Here is a 21,290-nt window from a genome sequence, read left to right as displayed (position 1 = left end):
AAAGAGCCTTTTCAGGCCAGCCTTCCTGAGTGAGGTTTTCCTCATTCACACCAGGCAAATGCCGTGGTGGTACCTAACTTATAGATCCCAGGCAGCTTCCTTTTCCCCGGATAATGTGATTACCGAGGGACATCATCTCTCAAACGTGACGGGTTACATGGCCATAAATGCCCATTGTGAGACTCATTGAATCTAGGAGGCTCCGGTGAGCAGCTCACCTAACAAGAATGAAAGAAAACTTTTAAAATTTTAACTGGAAACTCAATCGGAAAAGAACCATTAGGAATTGGGATCTTGTGTTTTTGGGTTATTTTTTAGACTTTCAGTCAAGCAGCTACTGCATCGTCACTATTTATCCTAGGATCATGGTTCATACCTCATTCTCTTCAGAATAGAGCTGGATTTCAAATGGTACCACTTGCATGTTCATACCATATACCAGAAGCGGGAAAAAATATCAAAGTGAAAATTTCGGAGGGAAATTTTTTTTCCTCGAACTTTGCCTCCCCTGGACCCCCCTTGTGTGAACGTAGCCATCTAAAAAAAAATCTGATAAATAGTACTTGGTACTGAATGTGTGTGCCAAATTTCAAGTTTCTATCTTGAATAGTAAGGGCGGGAGAAATTTTATCAAAAATTCCCACAATGCCCCAAATTACAACAAAACACTATGATCTCAGGGAAAAAATGTCCTGAGACATCCCTAATTACCCTAGGGACATCTGTCGCCCATATTCTCTTCTGAATAAACTGCCTTTCAGGCGGTACCATTCACATGTCTCAATCATGTATCTAAGGCGAATAATTCCAGAAAAAGGGATTTTTTGTCTAAATTTCCCTTTTTTCAACTTTTAGCCCGTCTGGACCCCCCTGTTTTAACGCAGAAATCTCAAAAAAAAATCTGTTAAATGCTACTCGGTGGAATGAATGTTTGTGCACAATTTCAATCTTCTAGGTGCAAAAATAAGCCCGCCAAAAAAATTCAGAAAATTCCCCATGTTACCCTATACAGAAGTATATTTTGAAAAAATAAATCACTGAGACGTCCCTAATTACCCTTGAATAATAATTCGACCGTCATTCTCTTCAGAATGGAACTGCCTTTTAGACGGTATGACTCACGTGTCTCCATCATGTATGTGAGGCGGGAAATTCATGAAAAACGGGATTTTTTGTGTAAAAATCCCTTTTTTCAATTTTTTCCCCTTCTGGACCCCCCCCTGTTTTAATGTAGAGATCTGAAAAAAATCTGAGAAATACTACTAGGTGGGCTGAATGTTTGTTCACAATTTCAATCTTCTAGGTGCAAAAGTAAGCCCGCCAAAAAAAAATATACCCAACATGTCCCATTTTTCCCTATATAGAAGTATATTTTTCAAAAAATCCCTGAGACGTTCCTAATTACCCTAGGATAATGATTCGACCGTCATTCTCTTCAGAATGGAACTGCCTTTCAGACGGTATGACTCAAGTGTCCCCATCATGTATGTGAGGCGGGAAAATGACGAAAAACGGGATTTGGGGGGTAAAAATATCCCTTTTTTCACCCCTTTGCCCCTCTGGTTCCCCCCTGTTTTAGCACTGACATCGGAACAAAAAATCTGGTAAATACTACTCGGTGGACTGAATGTTTGTGCAAAATTTCAATCTTCTACGTGAAAAAATATGCCCACCAAAAATGAACAAGCCCAATGAACATAGGCTTCATAAGGGAAAATTTCTATTTCAAAATTATGACGTCATCACCTCCTATGTCTGGACGCAGGACGGTCTGAAACCATACGTAATGTCTTCTACAATGTCTCTGGACTTGAAAAACAACAAAAAAAAGCCCGGACGAAAAAGCTCAAATAGAAGAGAAATAACGCAATGTACCATGAAAAATGCGTATGGTACAAAATGTACCATAAGATCCCCAAAGGGTTAGGAAGACTTAGGCCCATAAAGGATAATATTAAAATGGATCTCGCAGAAACAGGAATAGAAATAGAAACTGGATCTAGTTGGCTAAGGACAAAAACAATGGATAGCTTTTGTGAATACGGCATTGAATCGCCGAGTTCCACAGGCCATGGAAAAAGTAAGTAGTAAATTAAACCCTGGAGCGGGAGTTATGCTTATTTACTGCTTAAATACTTGAATTGTAAATGCTTACTTGCCTATTTTCCATGGTTTAATTCGTCTCTAATCATAAGTCGAGCTCAGCATTTGAGAAAACCTCCGAATTATAGCTGCTTTATGAGTCCACTTATTTTATTTAACTTGCACCATTGATAACAGATACGGTATCAGGCTACGTTCAAAGTCAGATTGCACCACCTGACGAAATCGTTCTTACAACAGGATGATCTATAAGTGTGGAAACACCTAAATAAACGGCAGGATTTTAACGAATTGCAAAAGTAACACCAACACCGTAGGTTAGTAGTACAAGGGGAAAACTTTTATGTATATGTGATGTCGATGGCCGCTATCTTGAAATCCGCCATTTTTAATTCACTTTCATCTTCTTAAATAAAAACCGTATGTTGTGATACCTTCTCATCTGAAATGTTCTTAGGAATCACTTACCATCACGAAGTTATGACTGTTTTCGGCTTTCTTGGTATCGTTTCAGGAGGCATCATGGCTGTGACACAGGCAGAACACATTGAGATGGTTTTGATGTTAAGAGAGCGAAGCACGAGGGTCGTTGCTAATTATTTTAACAACCATCACCCAGATAGGGCACCCATTAGCCCTACAAGAAATTCAGGAAACAGGATCCGTGGCCAACAAACCAAAATCAGGCAGGCCATGCACAGCGACAGACGAAGCAATGTTGGCAGCATTTATTAAGAGTCCGAATCGAAACACTTGTCGTTTTTCCCAGGAAAGTTGTTATTCACAAATCCATCACGTGTACTTTGCCCCTGCATAACTGAGGCCTTACAAGCTACAAGTGCATCAACATCTGTTAGAGAGAATGACCCCGATTGGCATTTGGAATTTGCGGAATGGGCAACAGAGCATATACGCCAAAATTCTCGTTTCGCCTACGTCGTCTTATTCACATATGAGACCAACTTTTACGTTTCTGGTTAGATGAACAAACAATATTCGCTACTGGTTAAACACCTCCCCATTGGTGTGAAGCATCCGCTGGCATCCCTGGAGAAGTGAAGGTTTGGTGTGGGGACGGACTCGTGTTGTGATCAATAGTACCTTAACAGCAATTGAGTATCGTCGAATGTTGGAAGATGTCTTGCCCGCTCTCTTATCTGAAGATGGAATATTTCCTATCTTCTACCAACACGATGATGCCCTCTGTATTACGGAAATTTGTGTTCGTGAATATTTGAATAAGCAGTTTATCAATCGTGGAACAGTAGGCGTGGTACTGTGGAGTGGCCACCACGTTCCCCTAACCTCACTCCCCGAGATTTTTATCTTTGGGGACGCCTTAACTCCATTGTGTATTCAATGAAAATTCGAGATATCGACCACCTAAAGGAACTATAACAAACACGTGTGCAAGCATACCTGAAAGGGCTTTAAGCATGGTTTTGGATAAATGGTAAAAACATCCTTTAATCAGGAGAAATGTACGGCACGTCAGTGATGTGAAAAAAAATTATAACTTCATTATGGTACATGATAAAGCAAAAACTACACAACATTGAATTCCTGAGAAAATTACAGAGAGAACAAGGTATCACACACAGCATATAGTTCCCATATAAGGAAGTGATTAGGAAAAAAATGAAATGAAATCTTTGAGTTTTACGTCCCACGGTTATGCCGGTTTGGCTAAAGGAGACGGTGATGATGAGTAATGAATGAAATGGTGGAATGAAGAAAGTGGGAGGAAACGGGAGAACCCCGAGAAAACCCACGCACACGGTGTTTGTCCACCACAAAGTTCACTTGGCGGGGGCTGGAGGAAGTGATCAGGATTTACATTTCTGGGCTTTCGGCATCTATGGCCATGTTAGCCCATCACGTATGAGGGATGACGTCTCTAGGCGAGCAAACTATCCGGGGAAAGGGAAGGAAGGAAGCGGCGTGGGACTTACATGTTAGGTACCACCCCGGCATTTGCCTGATGTGAATAAGGAAAACCTCTTTCCGGATGGCTGCCTGAAAAAGCTTTTCACACTTTTTCGACCGAGTGACGCCAACGGGAATCGAACCCAGTTCATATAAGGAAGTGAAAAATATTTCAAAATAGTTACCATCAACGTCATATGTCCTAAAAGTTCTTTCCCTACCTGTACTACTAACCTACAGTATTACTTTGGCAATTCTTTTAAAACCATGATTTTATTCGGATATTTCTTCACTTTTGGACCCCCCATTATTGCAATTGCCCACTGATATTCTGTTTTAACTCAATACAACGACACAGCAATTAATGTTAAAAGCTGTTAAATAAGGATAATTTATTTGTGATTAAATTACAATGGTAACAATATACAATGACCATAATAACGATCACTTATTTTCTCATTTTGTTCACTTGATTGAACTTATGTGGAAGCACTTATCACACAGTTCAATAGTTATGTAAAAATATGACTATCAATTATTTTTTCTCTCTTTATTCTTCAGATTCTTTTTGTATTTTAAAAATAGGAAATAGGTCAACACTTTTCTTATTATTTTATCTATGGAAAACAAATACATTGTTGACAATTATACTATCAAATCCAACAACTGAATGGCTTAGTGAAAGAAATACGAATTGTCCCCTTCATAAAATTGTATACAATACGTTCTTTGAAACAGAGAAATTACAAAAGATATCTGCTTTTGAAAAGCATTTCAGATCCATATTGAAATTACTGTATTTGCCATTGTATAAGACACACCACATTTTCTGTATTCGCTTTTGAGAACAATACTTTCACTGAATATTTTCTTTTATTATAAAATTATATTTTAGTAAGGAGCATATGTGGAATTACCAGTGGCGTATTTAGGATTTTCCTTCGGGGGAGACTTTATGTTACTGACGACGGCCGACTTGAATCACAACTAACAACGGTCGAAAGTATGATAGGAGAAATAAAATAAAGTAACAACTAAGAAAAAGAAACAAAGGGCAGAATGGACGAAATAAAGAAAGAAAAAGAAAAGTTCGCAGTTCTTAAATGAAATGAAATTTTACAAATACAGTATTATTTCTGAGCAAAGACCATAAGAAAATGGAAAGTTAATTAAATTCTTAGAAATGGTCAGAAGGATTACTGCTGTACGTGAATGCGAAAAACTAACAAACTTATTTCAGGGGAGCTTGAGCCTGATAGTCCCCCCTAAATACGCTACTGAGAGTTACCAATACACGTAACTAAATGTAAAATCTGGGAATGTCTATAGTGCATGTACGTTCTGCCAAAAGAATACACCACACTGAATAGATAAATAAAGTGATTATATCCAAATTACATTTACTGTCACTGAACTGAACGTAATTGGATTTTTTTTTTTTTTTTTCGAAAGTCCCATGATAATGCTCCGAGAATAAGGAAGACGATAATAATACTGAACGAAATAATGGAATCAAGGAAGTGGAAGGAAAGAGGAATATCACGAGGAAACCCAAGTACATGGTGTTTGTCCAGCACAAAATTCACTTGGTCTGAGTTGGGACTGTATCAGGGATCCCACGCGCCAGAGTTGAGCGCTCTAGCATTCAGCTATTGTGGCCCTGTAAGTAACTAGAATGCTGCTGTACATCGTACGGAAACAATGAAGAAATCTCTGTATCGAAATACAAGACGCAACCCATTTTTATCACTTATTTTCAAAGAAAAAAGATGTGTCTTATATGATGGGAAATACGGTATTCTTACCAAATTTTCATATTTCACACTAAAAATACGTTATAACCAATAGAGAACTGGAAATTGAGCTAATACACCAAAATTTTCAGGGAAAAATTCTTTTACATTAATAATCTATTAGTCCGTTTCAATGTACTTCTCGATCATATATACAAGATAAACTAGTACGGTGATACATGTCAAATACACTATGTACTCTTGAAGCCCGAATCTGCATTGTAAGTAATAGTCTCGCTCGAAGTCGGAAGTCCATAGTCTCCCCAAAGAATCAAGATTATTTCGTAACAATTCAGGAGGGAGAAAAAAAACTATTATATATACTCTGTAAGAACTCTTTCTCAGCGTTAGTAGATTTCGCTAGCTTCTTCATTATTGTTACAATATAGCTGTACTCTAGAAAAGTATTTTTTATTATTATTTCAGTCCCAAGAATATAATGTTTAAAAATCCAGTGAATATGCCAGGCTGTAAAATACCAACCATTTACTCAGAAGCATCAAATAACTATACCTGAGCTTATAGGCAAGAAACTGACTATTAATTCTACAGAGATCACAGTCCTCACGCACGTGTATATATATATATATATCCGAAACCTATGGCTAGATCTTGTACAATATGTTGAACCCATAAATTTCCACTCCCGTTACATCTAAGCGAACTGCAGGGTATAATAACCTTACGGAATGGTACAATAATTTAAACATTGAACACCACCTTCGTCTGCAACTTCTACAGTTTTTTGAACAAAACTGCCAGCCGATATAGTAAGTCAGAAACTACTAGAGAAATGTAGGCTATACTCCGACTTCCGACTGACGTTTCTGTTTGTTCACATATTTATCAGTATATCTGAACCAAACTTAAAACTGTGAATTAGATCACGGTTTACTAAATATCGAAAAATACTTGAGGTTCACAATACTGATTTCGTAGCCACTAGTGTCTCCGTCTACACGAAAACTTGGGGTAGCTATAAAGTATGAAATCAATGGCAGTTAGATGATTCTTCCAGCCGCTAGATTGTAAGAAGAAAGCCTCTGGAATGGTCATCATAGTTACCTGAGCTTAACCTGTTAAGATTTTCGCATGTGGAAAATTCTAACAGGAGAGATTCATATTCTCAGACCACTTCCATCTCCAAGAGACAATAACAACACTGAAACAGGTACTTTGGATCATTGTTAACGGAGTGGAATATGTTGGGGGAAAACTCAGAGAAACATGTACATTGAGGATGTCGACGCTGTTCATCTGTTTTCCATTGCTATTACACTTCATACTATTCTTATAGTTTCTGGAAAATGAATAATGATACATTTATTTATTTTCGAATTCCTCTAGAATAGGTGTTTTCTTTCATTGTTCCTAAAGTATACGTGCCATAAATGGAATATCAGCACACAATGTTTATACACTGTGAGATTTAACTTAGCAAGCACTAGAAACACTCCCACAGTTTAGTTCCTAGACAATGCAACATCCTTATAACTATTCCAGTGCCTACTTCGCGCTTTAAAAAAAAAATTTTAAAACAAGCTTCTATCATTTGACATACACGACAAAAATACATCTGTGTGTGTATGTTTTCAGTAACAAACTTTCTGAACTTAACGAAAATATGCACTGTATTTTTCTTTAGACCTACCTCTAGCACAGCACCCCCTAATAAAGTCGATCAAAGGTAAGATGATAAAGTCGCAAAATGCTAACGTTCTTGAATACATATATATCTCCTACGCTCGGTTCTGCTGTGCACGGAACCACTAGTATATACAATACACAGCACTTCTGGCCTGCTTATGATGTACATGCGCCTTCGTCCCATTTCAATACTGTATAATAACTAATACACATGCACACATACACAAACAAGCATACAGAAAATAAGAAAAACTACATTTAACGTCTTTATACCAACAATACAGTACAACTACTTCTCTGTATCATTTCCTTCGTAATATGTGCTGGCTGATGATGCCCACGTGAGGTTTTGGTTCGTACACAGCCACACGAATTAGGCAGCACCGTAGTCACGAAGTTTATTACAAGATCACTGCAATTGTATGCACCCAAAAAAACGAACTCTTGTTTCTATGTTAGCACACAGCTCAATTCGAGTTCTCCACACCTATATTATGCTAAATAAATAAATAAATGTATGTACTATACTATCAAGATAAGAATTTCCTCCACATGCGAATTAACGGAAATTCTTATTTACAAACAATTCAGCTATGAAATTGGCATTCAAAGAAAATTCCCAATAATTAAGACCGCCCCGTCCAGTAAAGCACAGAAAAAACAAAATTATACTAAAAGAATGATACTCTTAATTATCCAGTAGTCACAAGGAAATAATTATTTCCACATACAGTGGCACAGTTGGTTCTATATTAAATAGGAGTTTAAAAAAATATAAAACACAATCGATATCCACACAAAACTCTTACTTAAAAAACAGAAAGCACTGCCCACATGTTGTAATAACTGTATGAAAAGGTCTGTTGGAACATTACGTTGAATTGTAGTTTTACTCTAATATTAAGTAAATACGTTTTCAAATAAATTCTCATTACATATATAGGTTCCACAATAACTCAGAGGGATCACTAAATAACGTGACAACAGTGCAAGCTTTAAAGTTGAGTAAATGAATTGATTGTGCATTTAAAAATTATTTCGTTTTCATGGACTCACTAAGTTATTATAACGAAGCAAACGATTCATTATAGGAAACGATAGGAAACGTTAACATTTATTCATAAGCTCTCTCTCGTTCGTCAGTCGGCAGACTGCGGTTCGATTCATCACCAGTCCAGTTTTCTGTGTACTTATTGTTGTATTGTATGAGTGTATTCAAATACTTAAAGTGTCTCAAAAATACAAATAGTAGCTACTGTAGTAACAGCATAGCTGATCACATACAATTTATATATTGTAAAATAACTACTTTAAAATACTCTCTGGAATTTGGGCACCATCCCTCACTATAAATTTGTTTTGCCCATACCTTTGTAATAAGTGAAGTGAGTTGATTTGCCTATTATCAAGTTTACACAAAATCACATCTCAGAAGATGCTGTATTGACATTGTTCTTTTCCTCACAGCATATTGTGCAAAAATGTACAGGGCTATCTAATTTTGTGAATTATTGTACAAGTGGACGAAATCAGCGTAAATCAAAATTAGTTTCATTTTCACTTTCTCGTATCAATTTTCGACCTTTCTGGAAATTACTGGTTTACACTGAGTACCCTCTGTTTCATCATCATCATCATCATAATAATGAAAAAGATCATAACAGCGGGTCAAAACTTATGTTTAGCACGTTGTACTATTGCCACCAGAAGAGAACACATCCACGATACTTGTTTTCTCAGTAAGTTCGAAACAAATGTCTTATTTTCAGAATAATTTTCTTTGATGCAGAGATAATAATATTTCTCTGTAAGTTGAATGTAAATTTACACAATGTGATCCATTCATTTCGAAGTTACTGAGAAAAGAACAAATATTGAAGTCATTATGAACTTTGGTTACCGAACTGCTCACAGATTATTAAAAAAAATTACTATGAATATTTCCCTGAAAACTAACATAAACAGCTCATAATACTGTACTACACAAATACCAAGTTTTATCAGTAAGCATTATCAATAAGTTGGAACAATTTAATTCTCGAAATGGTGACGTAATATCGCTAGTGAGATTATTTGGTTAAAGTTGTGAGTAATCGTGTTTGTATTCACGTTCGTGAATTAACAAATCAAGCGTATTTTCTTAAGAGCTATTACTTGTGCTTACAACAGCGAAACCAACAGAGATCTGTGTATGAACTTTGGTCAACAAATAAGTGAACGCAAGAGAGTTTGACCGAAAAATAGATTGCAAAATTAATGCTACTTTGACCCCTGTCATACATGGTTAGTCTCAACGATTGCGCTAAAAGAACGACGAATCTGTGACATTGTTGATATCCAGCATCATCTGATAAAGTAATTCAAAAAGAATGTTACGGAAAAGCAATTTCAAACAAAGCCGTTTCCAGAGATGAAAACACTAAACTTATGCACAACGGAACTATTTCAAATACAATAATGGTCAGAACCGAAAAGTATTAAACTAATAGTGTAGCGAGAGAGGGCCGCTCAGAGGAATCGAGACCGGACCTTAAAAATTGTGAAGTGTGTTTTTATTACTTAAGATAAATGTTAGAGGAAATGTTGCTTATAAAGTTCTCGAACTGAAAAATTCAAAATGTAACTAAAAGAGAGTGTTTTCTGCAATCCTACAGTCACAGAACTACGTATTTAGTAGTTATTATGCTTTCAACCGCCGGAAAAACAAACTGTAACAATAATAACTGGTACATAACTGGAATAACCGGATATATCCGAATTGTAATGACTTGACGTCTGAAACGCTAATATTACTGTCTGGTAATAATAACCAGACACAACATCATATGACACTTATTTTCAACAGTTTATCTAGAATAAACCATTTCTAGCTCAAAAGACTTGTTACCATACTTTTAGCTTATGCTCCCGACTTCGTCAGCGATCAAGTCATAATTGAGCTATATGGCATATTAGGTTATACAGTAACGATCTCATTTCGAAAACTGCTTAGAATTAATAACTCTTCAGTCTTACAATCAATTCATCTGATTTGGATTTGGCAGTTTGTAAATATTGATGGTGATTTTTTGAAAGTGCTATTTGCTTTTGGAATTCTGCAATCCGTACTTATTTCTAACCCTTTTGACACAGCGTGGCCAAAGTGTCACTAACGGTAGTGACACTTACTTAATCCTCTCCAGCGTGAACACTAATTGAGATATCGGGATGATTTTTTCTATGTCAAATACGGTTGGACCATAGTTTATCCTTATGGTAATTTTGTGTGTGTGTGTGTGTCGAATTTCCCCTCTCAAATTTAAGTCCAAAGTCAAAAATTCGAGAATTTTCGAATTTCGGATATTATTTTTTATTTTAGTATAACTTCCTTTTGATGTGACTTGAACCCATGCGGCAACAGTGGCGCCAGCTCCAAAAAAAAAAAAAAAATCTTAAAATTCGGTTAGGGAAGTTTTTGTGAATTTTTCTCCCATTGCCAACACTGTAATCAAACTTAACGCCATAAAATTGCCACATCCTCCTCCTAGAAAACAAGGTCTTAACCACATCAATCGAATAAATAGTCTGATTTATAATTCATTAACTGAAAATCTACGAAAACGCCCAAAAATGACCCTGTCTCGTTCCTAATCCCGAAAGTATTGTTATACGCTCTTCCCTGTAATAACTGAACCTGACGGTTTTTCTTCGTTCTTTCAAATGTATCAAGTATGGTTAACGCATTTACGTTGTGAGCTCTATCACTGAGCTATCTACAGTTATTCTTTCCGAAATACTAAATAACAGATGACCAAAAGGTGAAAATGTTCGGCAAGAAAACTGTTATGTTACTGGGGAAACATCCGTATATGACAAGTCAGATCTTTACGGGTTGATTCTGGCTACTACTTCCGTAACTTTTTTCAAGCGTGCATTTCAAGAATTAAATTGCCAACTTCATGTGATCATTCTTTCACTAAGCCATTCAATTTACAAATACCAGTCCTACAATGACTGTTGTGTGGCACATGGTATAAATTGCAAATTATACATACAAATTTCAATGGAACATTTTTTTTAGTTATCTCAAAATAACGAAATATATTAAGTATATGTTTGTATGTATATGCATATATATGTCACAATATTGACTTCACATAAATTATTAGCTTAACTCACTATATAATATATATATATAACGTTCTGTATTTTGAAAAGTGGACCATTGCCAATCCTGAGCATTTCACTAGACAACATTAGGAAATAAAAATTAAAATGAATCACAAGCACACAGCATTCGTTTTAACAAACTAGTTTCAAAACGTTTCTCTCTCAAAATTATAAACACATCACAGTTCAGATTATACAAGATATAATAGTATTCAAATGTTCTATGGATACTCAAGAAATGTTTCAATAACAAAAATAGTTTCTTCTTTGCTTCTGAAAACTAAGCAATGACAGAAGAATTCCGCTGAAAAAGTTCCTCTCAGTCATACAAAAGTTGGAACTCTTTCGGAATAATCTTGTTTTGTAAGATTGACATTCAGCCTTAAATGTTGACATCAGAAACAGACGAACCACTGAAAATAAAACCAAATAACATCACATTGACGAATATGCACATGTAAACGTTAAAACTTCCAAAATTTTCATATCTTTCATGGTGAAGACATAATGTATTAAATGCATTTTATCAAAGAACAAGATTGAGTTGGGCTAAGTTAGTAAGGACGTAAAGAATTATTCTTACAAAATAACCTACAAATTGAGGCAACCTATCTGCTTCACAGATATAATGCTATTACTTAAATTCTACACTAGTTTTAGAGTTTAACAAAAAAGAAAATCCAGAGATACAAAGTGTATTCAAAAAGTATCGAACCTTTTTTTTTTTTTTTTTTTTTCGCTAAATCAATGAAACGCGGGAGTCTGTCTTCAATGTAGATGTAGAGGAGGCATAGATGTTCGTTTTACACCGACCTCACTCACCCTCGCCCTCGAACTGGCAAATGGCCCTAGCCCTCGCAAAGGGAACTGTCCATCACCCTCGCGCACCCTCGCCCTCGTGTTATTGTGGGCGAGGGAAATTTGAGGGAAAGGATGTCCTCCAGATGGCCACCCTCGCGAGGGTGAACATCTCTGGAGGAGACACAAATGCGTAGTCGTAAATTTCCTCCTGCAGAAACCGTCAGTTACTGGTAATGGGCACAGATATTGCATCAAAGTTTGCCAAAAGCTTGGCGATATTCAAGCAATCATTCAATCGGATCGGTACATTCAATCTTGAACGAGAATTTGGGCATGAGGAGAGTGTCCGCGAAATTTGATTGTAAATAAAACACTATCTAAAATGAGAAGCTAGCAGTGAAAATAGCAACACTTTCCGAAATTTTTCTGCCCTCATGTTTCCGTTTGGGACTTGACAGAAAGCGGAATTTTGCAAAGCAATATTTTAAGTCGACTTTCTGAAGGTTGAAAGAAAAGGATTCACAGAGCAAAACAATACTCCTAATTCACACCACAGATGCCTAAAGGCATTTTAAAAAAATACAATTTAATTCAAATCATTTAAAAAATTCAAATATAATTCAAATGAAGTGGTAGTTATTGGTACACCTTTGTCAGAAAATCCTGGATCTGGCCCTCTTCCTAATAGTAATGAACATATTACTTGTAAAAAAATATATTTAGCACACATTTAGTTAAACAGTCAGTTAAATGTTGAGGAATAAAGGTAAGTATCAATGTATTAACCCTTTACAACCAAATAGTATGAATTTTCTTGAATAGACGTAAAGCTGGACAGCAATATTACACTTTAGGCACCATAATTTTATGCACACTTGGTCTATTACTGAGGGACATGTGCATATATTATGCATACTTCACGTATTATTCAACAGACCAGCGAACGCTGCTAGCCCCAGAATAAAACCTCTGATCACGGGGCTTGCCGCTTAGTGATAAAGTGACTCAAGATTTATATTTTTGTTAGAAGAGGATGTGTGATTGTAAAATGTGAATACATCGATATGTGGCTACTTCCCGTTTAACTAATGAAGGGAACAGTGGATTTTGAGATATTTCAAGAAAATTAACAGCGAAGACACTGCCAAGAAGTAACTCGTTCAATTTCACCACTAACACTATTTCACCGACTTTTGCTATCCAAAACTCTTTTAATTTCTTCTACTTTCTATTAGCTGGTTTTCTGTATCTTTCGCTATACCCACATTTCGACTAATAATGTTTACGTTTACAAATTAAATATTTTATAGCTTTCTAGCGTATTACACATGAACAATAGCATGAAAGTGATATCCACAACTTACCTAAAATTCTACTAGTATTACGTGTATTCCCGTGGTGGAGAATGGGTCAGCTTCCTCCTACAAAAAGAAACAAACAACAGCTTAAATCACCTAATAAAGCATCAAGAGCTAATGGTCTATATAACAAAGTTACTACAAATGAAATAAAGACATTGCAATTTAGCTTTGAATCGAACACCCAGGATGATAGCTGTTTCTCGCTCGCGAACTACAGGAACAAAATGAATTGAACTTTTAAACGAACTAATTAATTGAATTAGAACGGTGGGTACTTGTCTCACAGTTTAATAAAACTTCTAAATTTTACACACAAACTGACAGAGTAGCATTTTAAATTATTTTGTAGGGAATATCCTTGTATATCATCAAGTTAACGATATACTATATATACACAGTTTGTAATACAACCAACATCAACATGATTGGTGAATTTGTTGTAAATTCGGTGCGTATATATATATAACGCTATCAACAGCATATCTCTAAAACCTCACCAAGCGAGAGTAAGATATTCTTTTCATTAGTTCAATTACATAGTAAGGTTTTTCAACAGGATCGGCAATCACGTAACACAACCACCCACTCCGACATTGCAACGAACTGCCATCGTGTAACTTTCATCGAAGCACTTCACTTCTACAAATACTCGAGGTCTACGTGACGATTTTATATCGACTGATCAAGAAGTCAGCCAACTTATGGAGCAAACATATATATATATATATATATATATATATTTCGTTGCATGAGTTTTAACAGGCAGGGTTGGCTGCTTTAAACCAAGGTCGTTTAAACCATGGTTGAAACCAAAAAGCAAAAAATGTTCGTAAAAAGTGTAAGTGTTCGTAAAATCTTGATGAACACACATTTGTAGGTTATCACGTTTCACTCCAGTATATTATTCGTATTATACTTAGACCTACATTCCCAATTCATTACTCAAAGGGTTATACTACAAAAGCAACTTTTGTTTTTTTATAAGTTTATAAATATTTCTTTTGTTATTTTTTTGTAGTTTATTATTGTTATGCAACTGCAATCAAAGAAAAATTCTAAATATTGTTTCATTTTAATAATGTCAGGGCTCATAGTGGTCTGGTCTCTTGTAAATAGTTGAAAAGTGACCAAAATCACACGAAAAATGACCAAAAAGTGACCAAAATCTCATCATGCCTTATTTTTCCTTTGTCAATTTCTCCATCATCTCTCTTTGTTTGTTGTTTAGTTCCATTTTTTCTTCTTTACTTCTTCTTTTTGAGCTTCCTCCTTTCTTAGGTTTTCTAAGTATGCTTTGTAGTTACGGTAAGCAGACTTAGCATATGTAAGAAGCTGAACCAGTTCTGGCCTATTTCCGAATTTTTTCATTCGAGACATTATATTTAACTTAGCATTGAGAGTTCTCAAAGCCATGAAATATTCAAATTCATCACCTACTCTTAAGAAAATACAAGAAGCATAACACAAGACGAACATTATGAACCACACAAACACACACACACACAACGTTGAGCAGAGTGTTAACTATTACGAGAGAAAACTAAAAGACTATTACGACAGAAGAAAGAATAGACACAGAAGGATTCTCAACCCCATTTTGAGAGCTTAAACCATCCATCCACTGTGCTTTAGAAAGAATAAAAGCTAAAGTGAGAATAAAGCTGACTGTTTTACATGTGGCAGCAAGTACTGAAGCATTCAAAAGAGTAATGAGTAACAAATTTCTGCCTTTTTCCATTTATTTTTATATTTTTCTTAGAAAACTGCCAATAACATAAATTACACGAAAAAGTCACTTTACCTCCCCAAAAAGTAACTTTTAGTGACAAATTTGAAAAAAAAAAAAAAAAAAAGTAACTTTTAGTGACCAACTTGAAAAAAGTTAACTTTTAGTTAAAAAAAAGTGACTCGCTATGTGCTGTGTAATGTTTACTATTGATTAAATACATCGAAATGCCAAATTTTTAGGGGGAGGGGTCATACAAACCCCACGAGAGGCATTTATTGAAATCAGAAGTACCTTTGGTATCTATTTATGTATAAATGGGTCAGAGCCAAAGTGGACTCAAATAATTCGTATCTTTATTAACGTTTCTTACTAATATGCAAATTAAGTTCTTGTATTTCTTTAACTTGGACTAATAAAAGTCGTAGCGAACTAACTTGGACTACATTAGTACTCTGCAGTATTTTGAAATCGTCCATACGTAATTCTGTATAATGGTTTCCCTTGTGCAACTGTTTATCTTTTTGTCCTTCTGAAATGACTCTTAACAATTATATTAACACGTATGAATACATCAGTAAAACACATTTTTATCAGGAGTCCTTCGTGAGTGAGTCGGCAGATGTATCGCATTTGTGGCCAATTAGTTCCGGTTTTGAGTTCAAATGGAGGACGATTTCTCTCGGATGTAAGCCGAGAAGCGGTTTAGATTCCGCTTTAAGATTATGTGATCCCTTCCAGCGTAACCCGGTTGTTCCATAATAACACCAAGGCGAAACAAACTTATTTCAGTCCACATGTGATATAAATACATAGAGCAAATTATTTAAACCAAAAAAACCTGGTTTAAACAACAAAAACTTTTTTTTCCCAATAAAAACCATAGATTTTGCCAATCCTGTTAACAGGGCATATCACTTCCAAGCGATTGTGGCCACCTCGGTCTTCCGACCTCATTCCCGCAGACTTTTTCTTACGGAGAAATCCGAAGTCAACAGCTTGCACAACTCATCCGTATACTTTGGAAGATCTGCAGATCACATTCACCAAACTGTGGACAACATTTCACTTGCAACGCACCAGACCGTTTCAAGAACATAAGAAGAAGAGTGCATACATGTGTAATAGTAAATGATGGCCATTTCCAACTGCTTTTGTAGTACCTCCAGGGTTGCTTGATATTTTTATCACACTGTACAATACAATGTTTAAAAGTGATTATTTCATTTGCAGTAACTTTCAGTTATAAGTCGGCTACATTTCAATCAATGGATGCTAACACAGTATTAGATTAAATTATACTATCAAAGACACTTATGAACAAAAAATATCACACAGACAATGGCTTCCAATAAACTAGAAATATGATCATAAAATCGTAATGAAGAGGTCGTAAATGACTAAGACAAATACTCCGAAAAGATTCCCAGAGCTATGCTACACAAATAACAGAAAATACTTTAGCTACTTACAGCTTGCTCCAAAAGCTACTTACAGATCATTACCAACACAAATGAACGAGCTCTGCTTTAAGATAACCACATGGAAAACACTGATCAGACCAAAATCCGACAATGGACTCCTTTGTTCTGAATCTAATACGTCACGGCTGTCATTACCAAATACTTCAGATCTTGCTTTATGTGATGGTTCGGTTCGACCCTCACAACTCTTTTCTCGCCCTATCACAAGGTCTTTTTTCAGCTCTTTCCGCGGTGTAGTGGTTAACGCGTACGCGTTTGGTGCACGGGGTCCAGGATTTTATTCCCAGTGGAAAAGAACAGAAGCGTATACATGCAAGGCATTCTTAGAAATAACCAAAACATGCGTAACATTTTACCTCCCTCAAGCAGAAAAATACCCGTTTTTGTACGTGATTAGATCTAATAAAGGTTTATCTGTGTAGAAAATGTGGTTGCTGTAGGATGCTCTTTTCTATACACAGAGTTGATGATTGACTGACTGATATCCCCCCCACACACAATAAATAAATAAATAAATAAATATTATTATTATTATTATTATTATTATTATTATTATTATTATTATTAAAGACAGGGTTCATACAAAAATATTAAACTCAATTTCACTGATATTTCCAGGTTTTTTACTAGATATGATCGATTTCCCTGAACTTCCTGAATTTCCAGGATTTTTTCTTCCAAAATCAATTTCACTGACATTGAGATTTCCAGGTTATCCAGGTAGTGTATGAACCCTGTGGAATGTAGTGTTAAGATTGTGTGTATCGTAAATTTTATAACTGATCTTACTTTCAACATATACGAGGCCTCCCTTTTTATTAAACAGAAGTGATTTTAAAGATTATTTTTTATTTTACAACTTTTTTCTTTATGATTTCCCCAATTATCTAGGTTTCTGCATATCCGGACGTACTTTATACAGGGCTAGCATAAATGATTCGTTTTGAAAAGGCCATGTTTTCGGACGTATTACACGTACACACATGAAAGCTATATGAATGAAAATGAAATGAAATGAAATCTTTAAGTTTTACGTCCCACGGTTATGCCGGTTAGGCTAAAGGAGACGGTGATTATGAGAAATGAATGAAATGGTGGAATGAAGAAAGCGGGAGGAAACGGGAGAACCCCGAGAAAACCCACGCACACGGTGTTTGTCCACCACAAAGTTCACTTGGCGGGAGCAGGGTTTGAACCCGGGACCCCATGCACAGAGGTGAACGCTCTACCACTGAGCCACCGCGGCCCCCGAAAGCTGTATGAAAAGAACCACAAACTCACCAAGTTTGTATTGTGTGGCAGCACGAATCTATTATCTTTCCAGTCAGGTGTGGCAGTGTGGCAGTATGAGGTTAATACCTGTCGAAAATGGAGGGAAAGCAAGAAAAAAGACGTCGTCTGGACGTGTGTCCTGTCACGAAAGGAGCACATATTGAACATTTGTAGAGGGTGTATAAACTTGGTGAGTTTGTAGTTCTTTTGAAAATATAGCCTTTTTAAAATGAATGGATCATTTATGCTAACCCTGTATTTTAACTTCTTTGATAACAGCATCAATAAAAGATTTCGTACAGAATAATATCACACATTCTATGAGTACCTCCTAATTAAATTCTTATTTGTTACAATTAAGCCCAACTATTATATCCTATATCATCATCATTATTAACTTAAACGTTTCGAAATTATTTACTAAAACTATTATTTACATACTCCTACCTCTTTTTCTTGTGTTCAGGAAGTGACTCTTGTCCACTATCGTCATTGTCGCTATCTGACGAGGATGAACAGCAACTCGATTCAGAATCGGTAGAACTGGAACTGGAACCACTGGAACTATCGGACGCTACGCCGGTACTTGAGCTCGTGTCTATTTTATCCGCTATTTCGGCTAGTTCCGGCTCCCGTTCCTGTGTAAAGTAATTATATATTTTAAATCTTTACATTAATAAAGTTTCTATGTTATTTACAAAACTAAAGTGATTATACCTAGGTATGTACAGTAAAGCCCTGATTATCCGCGAGTGTCACGAAACCATTTTTACTCTGCTGCAGTAACGCTCAATTTATTTTTCATAAGTAGTCGCTGCGGACTGACACTCCGCATGCAAATAAGTACTCTATGTTCTAAAACATAAAAATATATTGTATTGTAAAAATCAATATTTCCAAAAATAGTGCACGTTTCGAAGTGTAACTCTACTCTGATTAGCAGCACCGATTGTTGTAAGGTATAAAAAGAAGGAATTGGGAAGAGTTGAGTTGATTTTGAGTTTAACGTTCCGTTCAGCAGCGAGGCTATATGAGACGTGGACCTACTGATTAACGTGGAATCCGAACCACATGAGCTCCCGCCGGGAATCGAACCCGGGTCTCCCACGCCAAAGGCGCGTACGCTAACCGCTTAGCCACGGAGGAGCTCAAGGAATTGGGAAGAGAGATTTGCGTGGTAGTAAATTAGTTGGGGCGTTCAGAAATTCAGCAAACCATTCTTTGGGGGTATCTCTCTGCCACTGGCGGACAAATGCTGGAGTTCATCATTTGTGTTGAACTTTTTACTTCTCATGCCCTCTTTTATTGTCGAATAAATCATAGTCGCTAGGAGCCAGATCCGGCGAATACGGGGGATGCGGCAGTACACTAAACCCTAGTTCAAGCACTGTGGCAATTGTCTGGCGACTGACATGTGGCCATGCATTGCCGTATTGGAGAAGAACGCCACGGCACCATTTTCTTTGTCGGCGTTGTTGGATGCGTCGGCGGAGTCTTTTATGCAGCGAACTGCAATAGCTCTCACTGTCGATGGACGTATTGGGAGGAAGCATTCCACCAGCTGTATCCCTTCCTGATCCCAGAAAAGGGTCGCCATTTGTTTCCGCACAAATAGTCCCATCCGTGCCTTCTTGGGACGAAGGCTTTCAGTATGCCTCCATTTCATGGACTGGCGTTTCTTTTCTGGAGTCTCGTAGAGGAACCAAGTTTCGTCGAGGGTAAACAGACGCTAAAAGAACCTCGGTCGGATTTACACTGTACTGCTGCATCAACTGCTGGCAAATCTCCACACGCTTTTGTTTCTGTGCAACGGTGAGATCATGAGGCACCCATTGTGCACACACCTTGTGCAGCTTAAAATCCTCATGAATGATAGTGTAGAGGGAACCCCGTGATAGACCTGTTTCTTTCTCTAGTTCATCAAACGTGATTCTCCTGTGCTCCATTATCAAATCATTCACTCGCGCGGCATTGATTGGTCTGCGTGCAGTTGCAGGCCGCCCAGTGCTTTTGTTTTTTGCAGCACTGTCTTTGACTTCTTTGAATTCGGATACCCAACGAAACACGGATCTGCGACTTGGTGCTGTGTCCCCACATACAGCTAATAATCTGTTGTGAATGTCTGAAGTATTCACTCCTTCCCTCCAGAGAAACCACACTGTCCCCCTTTGCCCATGTGTCTGCTTCCATGTTGTCTTTTCGCTATCTACCAGCGTCCTGGCAAGTTGGAACAACTACTGCTACAATGTGCTACCTACGGAAAGAAACAAAACCATTTAGTGGGGTTTGATAGTACCATAGCCTTGCATACATCAACAAACATTTCAAACTGCTACATGGCACCAGTTATAAGGGGAAGTGCCAATCATTATTGAACGAACTAAATACATTCATTATTCACTGCGGTGTGTGAAGAAAAAATCGGGAAAATACAATAGGCCCTACAGTGTGAAGGTCGAAAATTACTGACAGCTTTATTGTGCATCATAAACCTATAGGCCTTTTCGGAATTTATGGACCAGTGGCAGGATCTTGTTTTAGTCATAATTTCACATTCTCTGATCCCTGACCTTACGACCCGAGCAATACAAACAATAAAACAGTTTTTATGCTGGTGTTTTTTTTTTTTTTTTCGTGTTTGCTCCTCATTTTTAGTTTTTTTCTTCGAGTTCTCCGCGATTTTCACTATCCGCAGTGCCCTTCCACCCAATTCCGCGGATAATCGAGGCTTTGCTGTATCTGTGAATTACTTAGGTAAGTAATTTATAGACATAATACACTGGTACTTGAAAATAGTGATAATCTCACGCACACTAATGAAGGTATATTACAAGCGCTATCGCTAAACATTTCAACAAATAAGGACGGATTTTTAAAAAAATGGAATTAAAGAATAAAGAGTAGTTTAGAAGTGTTCAGGGAGTGACACACTAGAATGCAGGATAACATGAAAGTTTGGCAGACTGACAAGTGGATTGCGCATAGTAGTAAAAAAATTGTCCTTTATACGGTTTTTATTTTATACGTT

General features: G+C 36.7%; 1 protein-coding gene across 1 annotated transcript in view; it reads right to left on the bottom strand.

Annotated features, from left to right (window-relative positions):
• Positions 1–4,390: 4,390 nt before the first annotated feature.
• The window catches only part of JMJD6 (Bifunctional arginine demethylase and lysyl-hydroxylase PSR), a 42,178-nt gene continuing 25,278 nt past the window's right edge, over positions 4,391–21,290 (bottom strand). Inside the window, exons 7-9 of the mRNA XM_081742255.1 lie at positions 18,710–18,900; positions 13,784–13,840; positions 4,391–12,031 (exon numbers count right to left, since the gene is read on the bottom strand). Coding sequence (XP_081598381.1) covers positions 13,801–13,840; positions 18,710–18,900 — 231 coding nt within the window. The 3' untranslated portion in view covers positions 4,391–12,031; positions 13,784–13,800. The remainder of the gene's footprint in view (positions 12,032–13,783; positions 13,841–18,709; positions 18,901–21,290) is intronic.

This window comes from Thermobia domestica, chromosome 16, assembly GCF_964235325.1.
Source record: "Thermobia domestica chromosome 16, izTheDome1.hap1.1, whole genome shotgun sequence".
Lineage (NCBI taxonomy): Eukaryota > Metazoa > Arthropoda > Insecta > Zygentoma > Lepismatidae > Thermobia > Thermobia domestica.
Note: the sequence above shows the minus strand (reverse complement) of the source record. Positions and strands in the feature narration are given on the sequence as shown.